Source organism: Oncorhynchus masou, chromosome 33 (genome assembly GCF_036934945.1).
Source record: "Oncorhynchus masou masou isolate Uvic2021 chromosome 33, UVic_Omas_1.1, whole genome shotgun sequence".
Lineage (NCBI taxonomy): Eukaryota > Metazoa > Chordata > Actinopteri > Salmoniformes > Salmonidae > Oncorhynchus > Oncorhynchus masou.
This window is the reverse complement of record NC_088244.1, coordinates 23,625,905-23,648,318: the sequence shown is the minus strand read 5'-3', so window position 1 is coordinate 23,648,318 and position 22,414 is coordinate 23,625,905. Positions and strand designations below refer to the sequence as shown.

The following is a 22,414-nucleotide window of genomic DNA, read 5'->3' as shown; positions in this document are numbered from 1 at the left end:
GCAAGGAATAATTTAGACCTAAATATTTAAAAAAAAAACTAAAAGCATTGCATTTGGGACAAATCATTCACTAAACCCTAAATCGTGTAATAAATAATGTGCAAATTGAGCAAGTTGAGGTGACTAAACTGCTTGGGGTAACCCTGAATTGTAAACTCTCATGGTCAAAACATGCTGATAAAACAGTAGCTGAGATGGGGAGAAGTCTGTTCATAATAAAGAGCACTCTGCCTTTTTAACAACACTATGAACTAGGCAGGACCTACAGGCACTAGTTTTGTCGCACCTGGACTACTGTTCAGTCGTGTGCCACAAAGAGGGACCTCGGAAAATAACAATTGGCTCAAAACAGGGCAGCACGACTGGCCCTTAAATGTACACTGAGAGCTAACATTAATAATATGCATGTAAATCTCTCACGGCTCAAAGTGGAGGAGAGATTGTTTTTGTAAGAAGTGTTGACATGCTGAAAGCACCAATGTGTCTGTTTAAACTACTAGCACACACCTCGGACACCCATTCAGACCCCACAAGACATGCCACCAGAGGTCTCTTCACAGTCCCCAAGTCCAGAACAGACTATGGGAGGCACACAATACTACATAGAGCCATGACTACATGGAACTCTATTCCACATCAGGTAACTGATGCAAGCAGTAGAATTAGATTTTTTTTTTAATGGAACAGGGAGGACTGTGTAGAGACACACACACAGGCACAGACGTATACACATGATAAGACACACACACATACACATGGATTTTCTATTGTAGATATGTGATAGTAGAGTAGTGGCCTGAGGGAACACACTTAATGTGTTGTGAAAAGTGCTATGAAATGTAATGTTCATGTAATATTTTTAATTGTATATCACTGCCTTAATGTTTCTGGACCCCAGGAAGAGTAGCTGCTGCTGTGGCGCCAATTAATGGGGATCCTTAATAAATACAAATAAAGCTGCCACGGTTTGAAGCTGCCAACGGTTTGCTAAAAATGAACAGTAATCTGCAGCACTCGGTCATATTGTTATCCAGTGCCGGTGCTGGCCTTTTGGAGACCCTAAGCGAAAGAGAAAATTTCCTGCAATTCTACCCATTTTGCCTAGACGTATGTCATGTTAATGATATCTGAGTGAGCGTGACTAACAAAAAATCAATGTGGGCCCCCTGGAGGCCAGGGCCCCTGGGCATGTGCCCTGCATGCCTATCTGGTATTCGGCCATGATTACTACAAGTTTAGATAGCTGGCTAGACTAATTTACCAATCAAAACATTGTTAGCTGACATGGCTAATTGAGTCACTTTCAGTGACTGACATAAAAAGAGAAAAAATGCTGATGGACAACCATAAGCGACCACCTATGCCTGGAGCAGGCCGTTGTCAACAATACAGCATAGTGCATCGTTCAGAAACATACATCTATTTTCATTGGGAAGGCAGATAAAGATGTTTTATTTAAAGCAATCACTTTATCGAAATAATCAAACTCATTACTCCAAGTACTTAATGGTGCAATATGCAGAAATCGCTCAGCCATTTCCTGGTTGCAAAAATTCGAATATTTCGACTAATTTCATTTTGTGACAAAAAAACAAACATTGCATAATGTAGAGAATCATGGTACCATCTAAACCGCTATGAAATATATTTTCAATACCCAACAATGCTGTCTTTTCAGCTAGTTGAAGATGGTGTACAAATCAGAAAGTAAAAGATGCAAAAACTAAACTTAAGATCGGGAATTTGCGCACATAGAACAGATCTTCTTAGACTTGCTTTCAATGAGAATGACAGATCTATAACTCACATTTCTATGTAAATATTACATATTGCAGCTTTAACCTGTCACTTTTCTTTAGAGCCGACTTCCCCGTCTGCCAGAACGGGACACCCGGCTCACGCCCGGAGGAAACCCGGTTCAAAATCGAATGTTTTCAATGTTAACTCGGTTCACCCGGGGAATTCATCGAATCCCCTAATTGATCCTTGTGTGTCATGAGTCTTAGATTGGATTGGTACATTGGCATGTCAATCAACCGTGTCTACCACTCACCCCGAAGTAACGAAAAGAAGAGCCTCATCTGGAGGTAGAAACAGATTTACGGAAAATCACGAGGAACGTCGTTACCAATATTTATGCCACACATTTTTATTTTAACGTTGGAGAAGCACTGGGTAATTCGGATTCAAGCTAACGTTTGGGTTGTTCCTGCCGCTCCTTGTCTACAGGGGCTTGGAATAAGCCGGGCTCGGATTGTCTGCTGCAACTGAACTGTCTGCCTGGACTCAGCAATAAGAAGTCAGCTGTTAGTTATAGCTACCGGCATTTAGTTTAAGGGACATTATTGGTAGATTTTAGCCGCCATTACTTTATCCGTATAATACGAAGGCGAAATACTTCGGATATTTAATTAGATGTTTATTCTTTCCTCGAAACCAACGGGCTAGTACTGTAGTTAGCTAATCTAGCTAACGTAACAAGTCCCAGTGCCCACCCATTAATTATATGCTAACGTTTGCTGGCTGGTGGTGTACTATACATCGCCTGTTCGCTGATCAGCTAAATTTTTGATCGGGTATTGATTGGATATACCACTAGCTGGCGGGGTTTGGTCGCTACCCTGGCAAAGAAACGAGCGAAAAAGAGGAGGCGAAATAAAGAACAGTAGGACAGCGAGGGAACAAACTATAGCAACATTACTGTAGCTAACTAACAACGTTCGTTATCATTTGTGGCATCCATTTATTAGCCATCGAGCTCATTTGTCAGCTTGGTATAGCAGCAGCTAGCTATCTAGTTACCCAACTTGACAGCTCAGATATCATAAACTAACGTTAACGTAACTGGGGTTGTATTGCTTTCTTTACACAACAAGACCGGCCTTCCATCGACAGTGTCACTACGTTACTTGCTTGGACATTTTTGTTAGCTAGCTAAGCGAATTTGCAACCGCTAACTTTATCAATGTCAGCAAGCTAACCCAGTTTTGTGAAGCTGTTGTAAGTGTCAGCTATCTCCCCCCAGTAGGAGCTGTAGCGTGCAACACATGGACGGATATTGAATTCATATATATATATATTTTTGTACGAAAAACACAGTATACCTGAACATCTTTCTAGTTAGATAGCACCATCGAAAAACAGTCATGAGTATCGAGATACCGGTGGGATTGACGGAATTGCTTCAAGGCTACACTGTGGAGGTGCTTCGACAAAGGCCAACAGACCTGGTGGAATTCGCCGTGCAATATTTCACGCGCTTGCGGGACACCAGAAGCCAAGATGGGGGCGGTGCTGCTGTCAAGCTCGGGAAGGGAGTGGTGTTCGATGGGGAGCCGATGCAAACAGAGTCAAATGGCGACGATGAAGACGGGTCTGACGAGTCTGATTTCGAGCGTAAGTTGCAGCCTGATGATGTGGCCGATTCAATTACTCATTCCCCAAACTGAATACGATCATGCTTAGTTGGTTATTTGAAACTGATTTGATAGAGATGAGTACAGCTGGATTGGACTAAGTCTGCACAACCAGTAGCACTCCGGGACTGGAGTTGGAGAACCCGAACTAACCTAGTAAGACTTATGGCTGCAATCCTGTTTGTGACGTTATATAGGTTAGACATGTTATATCAGATGTCTGCTGATCTTACTGTTTAATGTCCTCAATGATGACATAAGTGCATTCACCACACACCCAAGCCATGAAAACCCTATTTACAGAAACAAGATGTGGCCAGCATAACATCTGCCAGCCCAGGCTGTTCCCGGACATAAGATGCCAGGAAGTCCGCTGCTCTCTGCAGGCTGAGAGAGCAACGTGACCCAGATCGCATTGCTTTTCAGGGGCTGTTTTACTGTGAATGGACGTTCTGTTTTTGTCAATGAGCTCAGGTCTGTGATCACAGCAATTCCAAAATGTGTTTTCATTGGCTGAGGAATGACTTGGACTTCAGTTTAATCTCTGGCTGTATTTGGCTGTTGTGAGATTGATTGCATTTACCTCATTGGTTGTATGTGTGGGGTGTGTGTAAACAGATCTGTAATGACAATCGCATCTATTTGTATTCCTCTCTTAGTGGGGAAACCATCTCATGCATAACTCAACTCCTCTCATACCCCTGAGAGGCAGACACTGACCCACTAGGACATTTCTTAATGTTATGTGCGTATTATAGCAGACTTTTTGTCCTCATGATAGGGTTCCCATCGTCAAACTTGATGTACTGAGGATAATCAAGTTTTGTAGCATGTTTGTGTAAGTGACCGTAGCTGAAGTAATATTCAGCTCCATAGTTAAAAGGGTCTGTCCTGCGATTGCTACATCAATTTTCTGACTTAAATGCATACATTCTTGAAGACTAAAACATATAAGTGTCTGATTAGATTAGTTCAATTGTGTAACCCCATCAGAACCCAAAATATAAGCTTATTTTACTATTTTGTTTGTAAACAAAGTAGTCTTAATCAAACATTGTATACTGTAGCCTCAGCACATGGTTAAAACTGTCATTTTGATCTCATGGATGGTCAGTCCTTGTGTTCATAGCTATGTCTGTGCTTACATTTCTCCAGCCCTGTCCCTTAGCTGTTTACCAACTCAGTGGAGGTGTGACCGCTTTGTTGTTCTTTGAACTGCAGATTTCCCATTTTAAGCTACTTAAATTAATTATGGTATAGTTTTGAAAACTGTTGCATCAATCCTATTTTCCTTGAAGTAGAAGTGCCATTTGGGCTCATTTGAATCAATAGCCTATATTTTGCACATTTAATTTTTTCCTCAGTGACCTTGGACTGGGAGATGAAGAGGAATAGATGAGCTCTAAAGAGGGGGAGAATAGAACTGGGGGGTGTATTGAGAGTAGAGGCCGACTGATTATGATTTTTCAACGGAGATACCGATTATCGGTGGACCAAAAAAGCTGATACCGATTAATTGGCCTTTTTTTTTGTGTGTGTGTATTTTATTTGTAATAATGACAATTACAACAATACTGAATTAATTAATTTTAACTTAATATAATACATCAATAAAATCAATTTAGTCTCGAATCAATAATGAAACCTGTTCAATTTGGTTTAAATAATGCAAAAACAAAGTATTGGAGAAGAAAGTAAAAGTGCAATATGTGCCATGTAAAAAAGCTAACGTTTAATTTCCTTGCTCAGAACATGAGAACATATGAAAGCTGGTGGTTCCTTTTAACATGAGTCTTCAATATTCCCAGGTAACAAGTTTTAGGTTGTAGTTAATATAGTATTTATAGGACTATTTCTCTCTCTACCATTTGCATTTCATATACCTTTGACTATTGGATGTTCTAATTGGAACTTTAGTATTGCCAGACTAATCTCGGAGTTGATAGGCTTGAAGTCATAAACAGCGCAATGCTTGAAGCATAGCGAAGAGCTGCTGGCAAATGCAGCACAGTGCTGTTCAAATGAATGCTTACGAGCCTGCTGCTGCCTACCATCGCTTAGTCTGATCTGGTCAATCAAATAATGGACTTAATTATAATATAATAACACACAGAAATACGAGCCTTAGTTTCCATTTTTGACCATATTAATGACCTATCATTTTGAAAACAAAACGTTTATTCTTTCAGTGAAATACAGAACCGTTCCATATTTTATCTAACGGGTGACATCCGTTAGATAAAGTCTAAATAAAGTCTAAAGTCTAAATATTCTTGTTACATTGTACAACCTTCAATGTTATGTCATAATTATGTACAATTCTGGCAAATTAATTACGGTCTTTATTAGGAAGAAATGGTCTTCACATAGTTCGCAACGAGCCAGGCGGCCCAAACTGCTGCATATACTCTGACTCTGCTTGCACGGAACGCAAGAGAAGTGACACAATTTCCCTAGTTAAAATAAATTGATGTTAGCAGGCAATATTAAGTAAATATGCAGGTTTAAATATATATACTTGTGTATTGATTTTAAAGAAAGGCATTGATGTTTATGGTTAGGTACACATTGGTGCACGACATTGCTTTTTTTGCGAATGTGCTTTTGTTAAATCATCCCCCATTTGGCAAACTAGGCTGTGATTCAATGATAAATGAACAGGCACCGCATCGATTATATGCAACGCAGGACAAGCTCGGTAAACTAGTAATATCATCAACCATGTGTAGTTAACTAGTGATTATGTTAAGATTGATTGTTTTTTATAAGATACGTTTAATGCTAGCTAGCACCTTACCTTGGCTCCTTGCTGCACTCTCATAACAGGTAGTCAGCCTGCCACGCAGTCTCCTCGTGGAGTGCAATGTCATCGGCCATAATTGGTGTCCAAAAATGCCTATTACCGATTTGTTATGAAAACTTGAAATCGTCCCTGATTTAATCGGTTGACCTCTAATTAAGAGAGGGAGTTTGTATAGGCAGAGAAGGAATGGTTTACGCTGGCACTTCATAGCTCGTCTGATAGGGCATTATAAGGCCCTATGAATAGATGAGTCACCTGAATGAAGACATGACAGACAGCAGACCATTGTGAGGTCACTTTGCTTCAGGTTTGCTGTAACCAGATTATGGATCCCATGAACTAGCCATACAACTCCCAGCTGTATGATTGCCAGGAACATGCCAAAACATTACATTTTCTGTCACAGAAGTTTGGAAATACACTCTTGGAAATATCCTAGTATTTCTGCATTACATACAAACTTTGAAAAACATGTTTGGGTGCCATTGAGAAGAGAAATAACAAATGTCAGTTAGTCTTATGTGGCATGGACAGTTATTGGGCCCATATTGCGATACTCTACTATAGAAATCCTCCCGCCCATCACTAGGGAAAATGTGTTCCCTGTCAGTTGTGCAACAGGTGACCTAATTACCAGTCCAGACTGTGCATTTAGGCTAATCTAATGGATAGCATCCCTTGAGAGCCACACTCTACACTGGCTTTAAAGTCGCTCCCCGTCTCTCCCTGTGAGCGAGAATGGGGAGGCAAACTAGGCATGCATGCAGTTTACTGCTTCGTTTATAAGTCACGTTTTGAAAAGCATCTGAACTTTGGCACTTCCTCATTCTCTGCCCATGTTCTGTGGCAGAACAATAAGGAAAATCACATCCTCTCTTTTATATGCATTTCACACGGGCCGCTCTCCCATATGGCATTTTTTCCGTATGAAGTCGCCACGTTGAAAGACGGGCTGTCACCGTGTTTAGTCACTTGGTCGTGGACCTTATGGGCTTCCCTACACTGCAGGATGTGGACACCATCCGTTTGGATCATTCTAATAGCATATTGTCATGCAATGCATAATAACCTCTGATAAATTCTGATATGGCTAACAGGAAGGCTGCAAACATTTTCTCTTGTTGCATGCTTTTATTAACTATCTCAGATAGTTAATCATCTGTCTTTGTGCATCAATTAGCCTTTCAGTTGATGATGCTACTGGTCCACTGTAATATCAACGTTGAAATTGAAATCAAGTTGAAAACAGACCGTCATGGCTGTCCTTCCCTGACTCTTTTCCATTTTCTCTCCCTCTCCCCTCTCAAACAGGATAGCTTCTCAATCTGATTAGACAAGGTGGTTGAGGGAGAAGATGTCATTTGTACGATTTAACGGGACAAAGGGGCTTTGAGGGTGGGAGCACCAGGCAGTCGCTGTGAAGATGCTGGGGGCGGGGCCTTCAGGGCCTGGCTTGCTAACAAATAGATTTGTTGGTATTTATTATAGCATTTTATATATGACATATTTAAAAACAATTTTATTTTTTATATGACCTTTTTACTAGCAGACGCCTTTATCCCAAGCAACTACATTTTGACGTATTGGCTGCAATACATGAACATGGTCATGGAAGATGTCTGACACCTCCACAGAACAAACATGGAACAAAAATGTGTGTTGGCTTGTGGTGACCTTGTCCTGTCAGTGCAGAGGGAATACAGACTGGGCCGGCAACCTTGGCGCTGTCCTCACAAACACCTTGGAGTGGGAATAAAGTGGACAGGCAGCGACCTTGTCTAATCACACAGTAGATAAAGTGCAGGGGTTCAGTAATAGTTCAGTCCTCAGCCATCCACAAGTGGCTTTGATACAGGCATCTTTGCATAGCTTCAATAATTTATTATCTGAATGGGCTCCAGGGTGGGAAACTAACACACACCAAATGCTGGTATATTTTGGCATTGGCTGGTAGAATGTCTATCGCTACCAGCTACATTGGCAGGTGGTCACAGAGCATTTGCAAGCATTTTTTTTTTCTCTCAATGCAAAAATCAACATTTGTGTGTGTCAGCTCTGGTAGAGAGAATCTCAACAGTACAGTGGTGAAGCAGGGTGGCTGGTAAAATTAGGACATCCACCAGCCTGGCACCAGCACCACACTCTGATTTTCAGGAGCAAGTCTCGTCTACACAGCTCTGTAAAGGCCAATATGTTCATAATTGGTTGCTAGGCATTCTGCCCAATCCCATTACCCATCTAGTATTTCTTTGATAGTTTACACGCTTTCAATTGTTACATTTTAAACATAAGCCTGATAATGTGTGTTCAGGAAACCTTTGTTACTTTAAATGTGCCCAGATAGTGAGTCAGTGCTCTTTGTTACCATCACTACTGTCTCTCTGACCACACAACCTTCCACTGTTCTTCCTCCTAAAGTCTTTCTCTTGACTTAGGCTATAGCCTTCCAATGGGGGGGGAGTTACGTCTTTGGCCAAGGCCCTAGCTAGCGTGTCCGCCATTAAATTGGCACCCAGACCGCTCTGACATAGAGGGGCTAACCCATCACTGACAGTCCAGAAGGGGTTTTAACAACGCAAGCTCTAAACAGGACAAGGCCACTTCTCCTTTTAAGGACTAACCTGGAGAAAGAGAGGGGGGATGTGGAGAGAGGAGACAAGTGAGGGTTGGGTGTAGTAAAGGAGGCAGATTGACAGGGGAGAGGGAATGCTGGGAAAGACATGGGGAGACAATATACTGTAGTTAATTTCCATGAGTACGACAGTTGAAAGTTGAGCTGAAAATTCAGAGTATTCTCTTGTACCTCAGCTTGTAGTGGAAATCCTCTTGCAAAAAGCAGAAACACAATGTGTGTGTGTGTAATGTTGATGTTCTCCATCACAGTGGTAAACTTGTGGGTGTGGGAAAATTAGACCCGTAAGTACATGTTTTTCCCAGTGTTTGGCCTGCCCTAGCAATTTCACTGACATACCATACGATAAATAATTTTCAGCGGTCCTTGCTAAGCATGTCTTGTTGTAGTGTGTGGCTGGGGCCTCTACAATCTGCTACTAAAACATGACAAAGTTATTAAGTCTCTAAAGCAGAACACTGTAGGAATACTTGTATATGCTACCTTGCCACACCATCATCCTCATGTTCAGGGAAAATGGTGGACTGTGTGTGTGCATTTACTCATTACACAAGCCTTGTGACTAGTCTATACAGTGCTGTCGAAGAGTGCTGAGCACTGCACTTTGGGATGTGCCACATTGACTGGTGACGTCGAGGAATATAAATGCACATTGTTGGTTGCATGGCGGACTATGGGTGAATGAAGACCATGGCAACGCTCCTTGACCCATCATCAGGGCTTTTTGGAACGTGTTTGCATTAACGTACGTGTGTGTGTGAGTAAGATCAGGTCTCCCTGGAAAACATGTTCAATTGTTAGACGATCCTGGCTAAATCATTAAAAAAATGAAAGGCCTAGCCTATAAACATACAGGGGAAAAACACACACACCCACACACAGATGGGCCCTCTTGAGACAAGCAGTGAGTAGGCTACATCCATGTGTTTAAATAAAAATGTAAAAATGGAACCTAGACAAGATTAGCCTTAGTTCATACTTCATTGTCTATGGTTTGGCCACAGTTACTTGAAAAAGGTAGTGTTACTGATGACTGTTACTTGAAAAAGGTAGTGTGTTACTGATGACAGTTGCTTGAAAAAGGTAGTGTGTTACTGATGACAGTTGCTTGAAAAAGGTAGTGTGTTACTGATGACAGTTGCTTGAAAAGGGTAGTGTGTTACTGATGACAGTTGCTTGAAAAATAACGTAATCAGTAACGTAATCGTTTTCAATTACTCAGAATGAGTCATGTAATCCTATTACATTTGGAATACTTTTGAACTACTTTCACTTTTAACACCCAGACATACTTAAAACATGAATCTAACAAAGCATTTTTTTAAATTTAGTAACATGAGCATTTCCAAATGGGGACTAGCATGAGAGTATATCCTATAATTCACACGTTCTATTTGATGTGTAAGAGCATAGTCACAGGGCTCCAAACTAACATTTTCAATTGGTGGTACCAGCTCATGACTTGGTTGCGCCACAATTGCAGTGGGGTCACGCAATTGAACACATTTGTAGCCTCAGTCTTATAAAGTCTTTCAAAGGGTTTCATTCAGATGTGTACTAGACTACGAAAACGGTATGATTCAACAAATAAAGTTGACTCTAACAACATGTTCAGGCACGAATGCATGACACCAGATATCTTGATGTGCAACCTGAACCAGCATTTCTCATGAATTTGGTGTATGATAACTAGGCAATAACGGTTCCAGAATTTTTAGATATATTTTTGGGTTCAATAGACATTCATTAATCTACATCTTTTTGGGCACGAATATCACACAGGCTAATTCACCTGTTGAGGAAGTAGTTAGCTAGATCGCCAACTCGAAATACAGCCTATTACCATAAGAGGCCATCCACACTTGATGGACGATCAACAGAACAATAGAATCTTTGAGAGCATGTGATGAGTCTTGATGGTGTGCAAAATGACAGCAATGACAATTTCATAAAATTTCCTCTTGACATGAGATGAAGTAATCCCAAAAGTAATAAGCTGTTTTTAAGAATGTAACTAATCCGATTTTAGATATAGTACATTTTTGTAATCTGATGACGTAATCCCAGTTACATGTAATCCGTTACTACCCAACCCTGCTTGGACCTCACTGATTATTGGTTAGGAGGCTGTGTCAAAACAATTAGATTAGCAGAAGAGATGTTCTGGATCAGCACAGAGAAGCATCAACAACAAGCTAGCAGACACTATGGCTGCGTCTGAGTTGGCACCCTGTCCACTATGGCTGCGTCAAAGAATTAGTAGCCAACGGCTCGCCAATAATTAAAATGAATAGAACAGGTGTCTCCATTCAAGTCAATGATGGCATAATGGGTGGACCTTGTTCTATTCATTCCATTTATATGGGCTCGCCTTCCAGCTCATCTCTTGCCACGGTGCTATCTCATATCTCAGACTATATATTTATTAATGTGGTTCCTGAGTTATGATGATACACTTTTCCAGGCATTGTGAGATCTGATCATCTGAGCAGTGTGACAGCCTTGACTGCAATAAAGATTGTTTTCATGGGGAGTCAGGTGTCTACAGCTGTGGCAGTATCTAAAAGGGAGAGCTCCCTGCCAGGCTAACCGCCTCTGTTGTCCTTGCTGCTTCCATGGCTGGCTCTGCTGCGGAGGCAAGGTCAGCCATGTTGGTTTGGAGACACAGACGCCCCTGTCCTGTCCCTGCGGTGCTCTAACCATAACAGTATGCCAACACTGAGCATGTGCTGATTTAACCCCTAGTCTCCCCCTAGTCCCCCACCCTCCAGCCACACAACTACACTTCCCTTCTCAATGTCCTTGTGTGTTCCTGCTCTGCCCAATAGGCCATTGACACTGGTTGCTGCTTCACAGCCCTGTCTTTATAAACAGTCACTCTGCCTGTGCATATGAGATGATGCTCTGTCATGTTCATGTGGGGCCAGGAGAAACACTTCTCCAGGCGTTGAGGTCTGATCATCTGCACGGGGATGGTGGGGCTGTCGAAGACTGCAAGAACGTAACCAGCGAGCACAAACACTTCATTCCTTTTTGCATTTTTCCTTTTCCACTTTATCATGGTTTATTTTATTTTTTACAGGGGTGGGCATGAACAAGGAGGGAAAGAGGGAGGGACTAAGAGATAGTGAGGGACTGACAGACAATGAGTGGGTGTGGGGATTGAGAGGAGAGAAAGCCGGAGAGAGCAACAGGCGGGAGGGTGAGGGATGTCTGTTCAACGAACAAGTACCACTTTGATTGTCTTTAGCTCTAGCTGCAATTAGTAAGGCCAGCAGACAGTGATAATGTCTCATCCTTATGGGAGTTTGTGAGTGGGTGTTTGGGTAGAGGGGGGGACCTTTTACTTAGGAAGAAGTGGTTTCAGGAGGGGGACGTTGTTATGGCAATGAGGTCTTCCTTGTGTTTTGTTGTCATGGCAACTTTAGGCACTTGCTATCCCCCACACGTGATGACGGGCAAGAGCACTTTATACACTCTCCTTACACAGCACATGCAAACACGCATGTCCTTGCACAATGACACACTTAGTCTCCACTCATCCCCTGCTTCCCACAAATGCACTTTAGTATAATGACACTGAAACAATCATTATGTTAATATAGTGTTTCCCCTAGGATCTGTTTGAGCAGCGGTGGCAAAGGTGGGGGGGTTCTCTTTGCTGCGGGGGTCTGTGCACATGCCCCCTGGGAAATATTTATTTGTAGAGCAACTGTGGTGACTTTAAAAAAAAATATTCTACTCCAAGAATCCATAAAAATGTAATTATGTTAAGACCATCTGAAACGTAACACATGCTTGCCGCTGCACTGTAGGGAGATGAGGAGCAAGCGGTGGCTGTGTACTCATGGCTCTCATTTGCACCAATGCTCGCTCTGTTGCTACAAATATGTTGTAACTTGTCACTCTGATCTTAAAGCAATAGTGAAAGATTTTGACAATGATGCACTTTTTCTATACTGAACAAAAATATAACTGCAACATGCAACAATTTCAACGTTTTGATTGAGTTTCAATTCATATAAGGAAATCAGTCAATTAAAATAATTTCGTTAGGCCTTAATCTATGAATTTCACAACTGGGCAGGGGCGTAGCCACTGGGGAGCCAAGACCAGCCAATTGTAATGAGTTTTTCCCCACAAAAGGACTTTATTACAGACAGAAATACTCCAGTTTCATCAGCTGTCCATGTGGCTGGTCTCAGACGACCCCGTAGGTGATGAAGCCTCATGTGGAGGTCCTAGGCTGGCGTGGTTACACGTGGTCTGCGGTTGTGAGGTCGGTTGGACGTACTGCCAAATTCTCTAAAACAATATTGGAGGTGGCTTATTGTAGAGAAATTAACATTTCATTCTCTGGCAACAGCTCTGGGGGACATTCCTGCTGTCAGCATGCCAATTGCATGCTCCCTCAACTTGAGGTATCTTTGGCATTGTGGTGTTTGACAAAACTGCACATTTTAGTGGCCTTTTATTGTCCCCTGCACAAGGTGCACCTGTAATGATCATATCATTTAATCAGCTTAAAAATCCATAAAAGAGCTGTTAAATTCTACTTTTGTGTTATTTTGTGTAGCTTTATTGCAGTGTAGAAGATTGTGTGTCGGCACGGTCTCATTTCATGTGTTTGAGTTGTTTTTCTCTGCCGTTTCAAGAGTGCTAGCAATGTCAGAGGTCGTAACCACAGGCTCTACAGTTGCAGCGATCTGTGAACAGTTGCGTGTTCACCAACCCTCTCCCTCCCTTTCTCCCTCCCTCTCTCCAGCCCCTCCTCCCAGCAGATATAACCGGAGAGTGTCAGGTAAGTCCTGTTGATGTCACTACTCACTAATGCAGTGTTATTCAAACTTTTTCAGCAGGGACCCAGTTTTTTTTTTTTTTTTTTTTTCATCCAATTTTTTGGGGACCCCATTTTTCTCACCAATTATAATGGCACAACCTTAGAATCTGTACATTGTTATTTTCACATCAACAAATAACCTTCAGTTCATTAGGCTACATTTTAATCTCTCTAGAACAAGAACATACATTTACTCAATATTTTTATTTTTCAAATGATCTTTCTCAGTAAAATGTATTCACACCCCTTTACGTTTTCCACATTTTGTCACTGATCTACACGCAATACCCCATAATGTCAAAGTGGAATTTTGTTTGTAGAAATTTTTTGTTAAATTAATTTTATTTTTTTAAATAAAAATATTTTGTCAAGTATTCAACACATATTTTTTATGGCAACAACAAATCACATAAGTCACATGGACTCATTCCGTGTTCAATAATAGTTAACATGATTAATCACTTCCCCATCTTTGTACCCCACACATACAATTATCTGTAAGGTCCCTCAATCTAGTAGTGAGTTTCAAGCACAAAGAAAGGGATGTTTTTCCAATGCTTCGCAAAGAAGGCAGAAGCTGAATATCCCTTTGAGCATGGTGAAGTTATTGCAATTATAAATACACCCAGTCACTTCTCAGTTGCCAGAGAGGAAGGAAACTGCTCAGGAATTTCAGAGGCCAATGGTGACTTTTAAACAGTTCAAGTTTAATGGCTGTGATAGGAGAACTGAGGATAGATCAACATTGTATTTACTCCACAATACTAACCTAAATGACTGAGTGAAAATAAGTCTATACAGAAAAAAAGAATCCAACGTGCATCCTATTTGCAAAAAAAGTACTTAAGTAATACAGCAAAACAGATTTTCAAGCATGGTGATGGCTGCTTCATGTTATGGTATGTGCTTGTCATCGACAAGGACTTGGGAGGTTTTAACATAAAAATAAATGGAATACAGCTATAAGCACAGGCAAAATCCTAGAGGAAACCTGGTTGTCTGCTTCCTACCAAACACTGAGACTAATTCACCTTTTCAGCAGGACAATACCCTAAAACACAAGAACAAATATACACTGGAGTTGCTTACCAAAACGACATTAGATGTTCCTGATTGACCTAGTTAAAGTTGACTTAAATCGGTTTGAAAATCTATGGCAAGACTTAAAAATGGCTGATAAGCAACAATCAACTTGACAGTTTGAATTTTTTAAAATAATAATGGGCAAATATTGTACAATTCACGTGTGCAAAGCTCTTAGACTTACCCAAGTCATGTTCAGGAAATTTTACATTTCTACAAACGTGTTTTCACTTTGTCATTATAGGGTGTAGATGGGTGAGAACAAACATCTATTTAATCCATTTTGAATTCCGGCTGTAACAGTGGAATAAGTCAAGGGGTATGAATACTTTCTGAAGGCACTGTATATCTTTTTTTGCCTACCCCACTGCAATTCCGGGGGTCACCCACCTGACTTTGAATAGTACTGCCCTAATGTAATCTGCAGCAGCGGTGTTTGTTTGCATGTTAAATGTTTGTGCTTTGATCTGGTGTAATCTTACCTGGCCTCTTTATGCCTGCTTGGTGTTAACATTAAGTTACTGGTTGTCTTCATGTATCACTGAACACTGATAACTAGTAGGTGTGTGTCACACTGATATTAGTCCCCTGGAGCTTGGTTTTCAATGTTTTCCCTCGTTGTGTCCAGCACACAGAGTAATCCCTTACAATGAGTCTTTAGGTGTATTGATTGTGGTGCTAATACTGTGACCCCAGGCCCGTATGTGTTACAGTATAAGTTAGAGCTCTTTGCCCCACCATGTTACAATTGAAGTGTTATGGTAATATTGTTCCCTCAGTATGTTAAAGATGACCCCCCCCCCCTCCGCCATGGCTCGTTGGCTAAAGCCTATTGGGAAATGAATGGCGTTTTTATATAAACACCGAAAATAAGGTCTGCGGTAACACAGGCTTAGGAGATCTTACTTTTTGTACAGTTTGACTCATTTATGTAATCAAAACTTTAAGCACAAACAGCACATAAAGGTCATGTTAACTGACTGATATTATCTCATAAAAGAAAACATATAACATCTAAGCCTGTTAACCTCAGACTTTACTTTCAGCATTTATCCCAAAATCCCATTGTGTCACCATTAATTTCCACCATATGACTGGCCGAACAAACCAGATGTAACTTTTTTAGGACTACAGGCTGGCAATCTCTGTTTACCCCCCAAGTGTTTGTTACAATCTAAGTGTTCTCACGCCAGTGTGCGCGGAGGCCTTTAACCCAGACGACGATGACGAGGTGGAGGAGCCGAGGGTGGTGCATCCTAAAACAGACGAGCAGCGCTGTCGACTGCAGGACGCCTGCAAAGATATTCTACTGTTCAAGACCCTGGAACAGGTAGAAAAGATGAGACCGAGGTTTTAACCACACAGTGACAGGAAACCCCAACACTCTATTAGAGTATAACGGGCCACACCGTCGTATGCACTGCTGTTCTAATAGGTTGTAGATCACATTGACTCATAAAAGGTTAAGGTTTCCTGGTCTTTACTTACTGGTACACTGAGTAACACACATTTATACACAAGCTGCCAGACAGGCACAACTCACTCCGTCCATTATTAAGTTGAGTAGTTTTTTCAGACAGTGATTGTGTGGTCTTTGTTCTCAATCATCCTCTTTCCCTCCTGCTGCGGCCCTCCTCCCTCACAGGAACAGTTCTCAGAGGTCCTGGACGCCATGTTTGAACTGCGCGTCCAGCCCCAGGAGCATGTCATTGACCAGGGAGACGATGGAGACAACTTCTATGTGATCGAGAGGTGTGTGTGTGCTCGGTTTCTTCAGAATCGTTACCATCAAGGCATTCGCTAGAAAGCAGCGTTCATACCAAACACAATACAAAAGTCCCCCTTGAGCCTTATTTTACTAGTTGTTGTTTCCGCCATGTGTCCTGGGCCTAGGCTTCATGGCTGTTTCCCAAATGGCACCCTATTCCCTATATAGTGAACAACTTTTGAACAGAGCCCTGTGGGCCCTGATCAAAAGAAGTGCACTACATGGGGAATAGGGTGCCATTTTGACGCAGCGTATGAGTGGGCTTATTCTCTGCACCTTAAGCTCCCTCCTCAGTCATGCTAGTGCCTCACTCTGAGAGGCTTAGGGCTAGATGCACGTCATAAGCATGTTAAAACCTATTCCCTCCCTGTGTGTTGCCTTGCAAAGCCTCATGGGAAACCCCCTGGTCACCTACATAGCCAAGTGATCATCATACTAATCCCCCCAAACAAAGTGAATGCTCACTGGCTACCACAGCACAATGCAACCCTTGCAGCCAATCAGGTGCTGTATCATCCAAATAAATTTCCAGAACTGAGCTCCTCGTGCTGTTCGTCCCCCTTTCCCTGGTTGGTTCATCCCAATTATTTTTTTACACAGAAATCACTAACTGCAGCATATTTAGATCAGTGATCAACTTTATTATAGATGAAGATTAGTCTGCAAATATCTCCTATGTTATTACTATACACAATGCATTTTGTAGAGAGCTCAAATATTATTAGAACATTCTTAATTTCTCTCCCTTCCCCCTGTCTCCCTCCCCCTATTCTTCTTCCAGAGGAATCTATGACATAGTGGTACTGATTGATGGCGTAGGAAAGTGTGTGGGCCAGTATGACAACAAGGGCAGCTTCGGGGAGTTGGCACTGATGTACAACACCCCCCGTGCTGCCACCATCATTGCCACTCAGGAGGGGGCGCTCTGGGGCCTGGTGAGAATCATTCACACACACACTGGCCTAACCCTCTGACCTCTAGTTCACTGCTGTCCTCTGCCACAGCACCTCCCAGTGGACACTAGGGAGAATGGTAAACATAATGGCATTACAGATACAAGATTTACCACAGAGTTTCTCAACCCAGACATCGCAAGATTTCTGGGAACGCTTGCCAAACAAACCGGGCCAGTGTTTGGGGTTTGAGAAGTCAATGAGAGAAGTGAAAAATAGTTCCTTATTTGTATATTTCTCAATCTAAAGGCACAACCTAGATTTGAGCCAATGTCTTAAGTAGCTGAACATGTTAGTACTCCAACCTCATGAGTGACAAACTGACACCTTTTCATTTTTGTCAAACTACTTCATATCGATATAAAAATAGTTTTACTGCTTGTACATGCTCAGTTCGGCACGAGACGACCGTTAGACCCGATGGCGTGTTTCTACTCATGAGCTTAGCTAGCCAACGTCGCCATGACATCGCCGACAAGTCTGATTGTGATTTCTGTTGGAGAAGCAGAAGCCCATCTTAATTCTGTTCAGTCTTTGGATTTCCTGTTTTGTTCAGTGTTTTTAAAGACCCGCTACAGCTATTTCTTTACTTTTCCCATTCGGGTGATAAATTGGGTGCCAGGGAGGCTGTTGTGGGTCTTTAATTTGTAGGAGATCTTAGATTTTGTGCTTTAAGATTCTTTGGTCTTTAATACTCTTTATGTAATGAAAAGTGCTATAAAAGTTTAATAAATTCTTTATGATTAATATTTTTAATCATGATAGTAAATATTATAGAAGATTAATACATCTATTCATACCTTTTGTCTGTTAGATATGTAACCTATAGCAGGAGAATGAAACAGTTTGTGTCGGTGTTATTGTGTTATCCTGTCTGTGTGACCGTGACGGATGCTGTCTGTGTGCACTACCAGGACCGGGCCACGTTCCGTAGGCTCATTGTGAAGAACAACGCCAAAAAGAGGAGGCTGTATGAGCAATTTGTCGAGTCTGTGCCCCTACTGAAGTCTCTGGAGGTGAGGGGGGAGTGGGATGGGAGGAAGTTGAGGAAGCTCGACAGTGAAAAATGTAGCACGGATATTAATGTCTCCCTTTGCTTTTCCTTATCAAACTTATGTCTCTCTCAGTTATCTGAGAGGATGAAGATTGTGGATGTATTAGGAATGAAGACGTTTTCTGATGAAGAACGCATCATCATGCAGGTAGGATGTTCTTCAAGATTCTCTTGGTATTACTGTAAATCTTACTAGTAACGATGACCATGGACAATTGTAAACGGTTTGTGTTGCTGTATAGGGGGACAGGGCAGATTGTTTCTACATTGTGGAGTCCGGAGACGTGAAGATAATGATGAAGAGCAAAGTAAGAGTACTTGTTTTCTCCTGTCTTTTCTGCCTCATCAGAGAATGTGGAAAAAGTGGCTTTATTTTATGTTCATGTCATCCTGTGTTTTTCTCTCCTTTTTTTCTCATATGTACTGCTTAACCCTGCACCCAAACACAAAGATGGTATGACTAATAATCTGAATTATAATAATTATTCATATGAATAGTAATAATTAAAAGTTGAGCACGGCGTACCTTAAAAAAAAAATTGGCAACATTTAGTGATTTGAATCAGAATATTTGTCAAATCTACAATCCACAAAATGTCCCTCCCCCCAAAACAAATTTAAGCTAGCTAACAAACTATGGTTCCTAATGTTAGCTAGCACTAGACTGCTGTACCTGCATCAGAACTCCTTCTCATCCTGATAGTTTCTCCATCTGATTTCTTCTTAGTAAATGGTGTGGCAGCACTTTGTTTATAAAACCGAACAGTGTAAGACAAGTTTTACACTGAGGCTTTTTCATTTTTTATAATGCATTGATGTGCTGCTTTAAGTCTGTATTTCCATTCTTGTGCATTTGTTATTTTTTGCCATCTTTTGTATTAGCTGGTGCAATTAAATGGATTTTAAAAAGTACTGTCTTATATCCATGACAAACCAAACTCATTTTCTCATGGCTCTATCCAGACCTGGGTTCAAATAATATTTAGGTTATTTCAATTACTTTAAAATATATTTTAAAGTAGTTTGGATAGTTTTTCTCAGAAAATACAAGTAGTTGAATATTGGAATGTATTTGAAAATACTCATACGTGTATTTTCAAATATTTAATACTCCATGTATTTGAACCCAGGTCTGTTTGTTCCTAGGGGTATTTGAAAAAATGTATTTGGAGAAACGTATTTGAATAGTTTTAGGATAGTTATTTGAAAATACTTCAAATAGAAGTAGCTGATCTGGCCACATTATGTGAAAATACACCAAGTATTTAAATAACATACTTAAATACACATGTATTTGAACCCAGATCTGGCTTGTTCTTAGCTCTCTGCAAAAGACATGGCCTATTGCTTAGTGAACAACATGTTTGGGCTCCCTTGGCACTGTGGCTCGTGTGCCATGATAAAACATTTTGTGAATTTTGAAATCGTCAACCAGTCATTTGAATCGGTAAAAAAATATTAAAATCATCGTAAACAAAATCAGCCACAACCCATCCTGTCCTCTTTTTTTCTGTACCCTGCTCTCACTCCCCCTCTCTCCCCCAGACGAAGGTAAACCAGGAGGATAATGCGGAGGTGGAGATCACCCGCTGTAGCAGGGGTCAGTACTTTGGGGAGCTGGCACTGGTCACCAACAAGCCCCGCGCTGCATCAGCGTATGCTGTGGGAGAGGTCAAGTGCTTGGGTAAGGCCACTTCATACATCTACACATATATATGTGTGTGTCAGTTTATTTTAAAGGCCCTGAGCTCTGAGTGGGTGTCCATCAGTGTGACAGTGGTATTTTCTGCTTGTCTCCCTGAATCTCTTAACTGCAGATTACTGGCTTGTAAGTGTTCTAGATGAGTATATCTCCTTCACGGTCTCTCAGTACCTAATGCAGAGATGTTTCCCTCAGACAAACAGGTGTTTGTGTGATGCTCTCTCTCTCTCTCATAGTGATAGTCATCTCTCTTATGACTTCAAAGTGTACACACATCTAACAATTCTACAAGTGTAGAGTGCAAAAATGTTAATTTGAAAGCAGTGTGCTCTACTGTAGTTTTATCTCAGTGTTTTGACAGGAAGGTCTATATCCGGCTCAACCCGTGTGTGGTGGTTAAGCTAAGCATGGCAAAGAACTGTTGGAAATAAACTATACTGGAGCATAGGCTACAACAGTGTATTTCTATTCCTTTACCAGGATACACTACTCATAAAGTATCTCAGAGTAGGAGTGTCGATCTAGGATCAGTGTTGCTCTTTACATCTTAATGAATAAGATGACATGGACAGGGGGGACCTGATCCTAGATCAGCGCTGTTTTTCCGTGGCACCTTATGAATATGGGCCCATGTCGCCATCTATCTGTTGTGCAGCTGTGTGAGTGATTCTGTCTGTGTTTTTCAGTAATAGACATTCAGGCGTTTGAGCGTCTGCTGGGTTCCTGTAAGGAGATCATGAAGAGGAACATCACCCACTACGAGGAACAGCTGGTGGCTCTGTTTGGCTCCAGCATGGACCTGAAATGACCACCCTTCTCCGTGCCTTACACACACGCGCACATTTACATTGATGAACAGATACATAGACATTGAGACACAAGCACTTACAGAAGTACACCCTGACACACATTTTCTAGCTTAACACACTCCTTTGTAAGCTCGCGCATAGGTACACACACTTTCTACTCACCCATGAATATCACACACAGACATTCTTAGTTGCTTGAACCTGCTCCGGCCAATTTAAAGAGCAACGTCCCTGCTGTTACCACTCTAACGCTGCCACAGCTCAGCAAGGACACACACACACACACAGGCTTGCCCTTTTCTCTCTCTCACACACACACACACACACATACATACATACAGGCTTGTCCTTTTCTCTCTCTCATACATGCATGCATGCATGCATGCATGCATGCATGCGTGCCCTTTTCTCTCTCTCACACACACAAACCTCAGCCAAGGACACATGCACACACAGACACCTGGTGAAAAGGAAGAAACAAATTAAAAAGTTTAAAATGCCCACAAAAAATAAAGGTTTAAAGAGAAGTTTTAGAAACATTTTATGAAGATGAACAGAAGCTTTGATAAAATATTATTTCAATAAAAAGTGTTTCCTCTTTGGGGTTGAGTCCTTTCTGAAAGCTCTCCTACTGTTGTTGATTGATTCAGTGCCGGTGATTACCACAGAATACCCTATGTTTCAGGGCTATTGTTGTTATCATTAACTCCACACATGTATTGATTCATGTATTATTATATATTCATTTTGTTTTACTTTGACCTATTCAGCTAAAGTACCATCTCTGACAATGTAAAACAAAAATATAGTGCTTATTTCTCCTTGGTCATTCTGAATGAGTTGTCCTGGATAAGAATAAAGCAAACATTTTGTTAAACTGCCCTGTCTTTATTATATTGCTGTTTATCGGTGTGTTGGTGTTTTTGAGGGATAGTTCGAGGCTGCGGGCAGTTTTCTCACTGGCTTTCCAGTTCTCATACTCTATCCCTGACTCAAGATGGGGTGAAAATATACATTTAATGTTATGGTTTCCTGCTTATGGAAGAGCTGTTGTTTAATGCAGGGCGGGGGGCATCAACCCCTATTTAACCCTGAATAAGTGAAAGTCATATCCATTAAATACATCCTCCAATGATTTCTTAACGTTTCCTTTGAAAAACGATATCTCAAGCGTGTGTACAGACTAAAGGGTAAAATAAAAGTTTAGCAAAATAGTGTGGGGGGAAGACACAACGGCAAACTTCAAGGAGTTGGTCTGATACAGTATGTCATCAGTCAGTGCGTTTTTAGCCCGCACTACAGAAGGCTTTATCGGACCGCTAATACAGGACTTTGTTGTTGGTATGCTGATTTT

The 22,414-nt window shown here is 41.3% G+C and overlaps 1 protein-coding gene across 1 annotated transcript; it reads left to right on the top strand.

Moving 5' to 3' along the window:
* Positions 1–2,044: 2,044 nt before the first annotated feature.
* On the top strand, positions 2,045–21,937 carry prkar2aa (protein kinase, cAMP-dependent, regulatory, type II, alpha A). Its single transcript, XM_064956835.1, has 10 exons — positions 2,045–3,396; positions 13,617–13,652; positions 15,968–16,104; positions 16,420–16,526; positions 17,324–17,477; positions 18,410–18,511; positions 18,623–18,697; positions 18,792–18,857; positions 20,095–20,233; positions 20,938–21,937. Exons 1-10 carry the CDS (start codon positions 3,147–3,149, stop codon positions 21,057–21,059), a joined length of 1,188 nt encoding a protein of 395 aa, XP_064812907.1. The 5' UTR covers positions 2,045–3,146; the 3' UTR covers positions 21,060–21,937.
* The last annotated feature ends 477 nt before the right edge of the window (positions 21,938–22,414 follow it).

Bases quoted from the DNA above. Each gene is read 5' to 3' on its own strand.
- prkar2aa (XM_064956835.1), top strand. From the start codon at position 3,147: ATGAGTATCGAGATACCGGTGGGATTGACGGAATTGCTTCAAGGCTAC. The intron at 16,527-17,323 runs GTGTGTGTGTGC...TTCTTCTTCCAG, and splicing joins AACTTCTATGTGATCGAGAG to AGGAATCTATGACATAGTGG. The intron at 18,858-20,094 runs GTAAGAGTACTT...TCTCTCCCCCAG, and splicing joins AGATAATGATGAAGAGCAAA to ACGAAGGTAAACCAGGAGGA.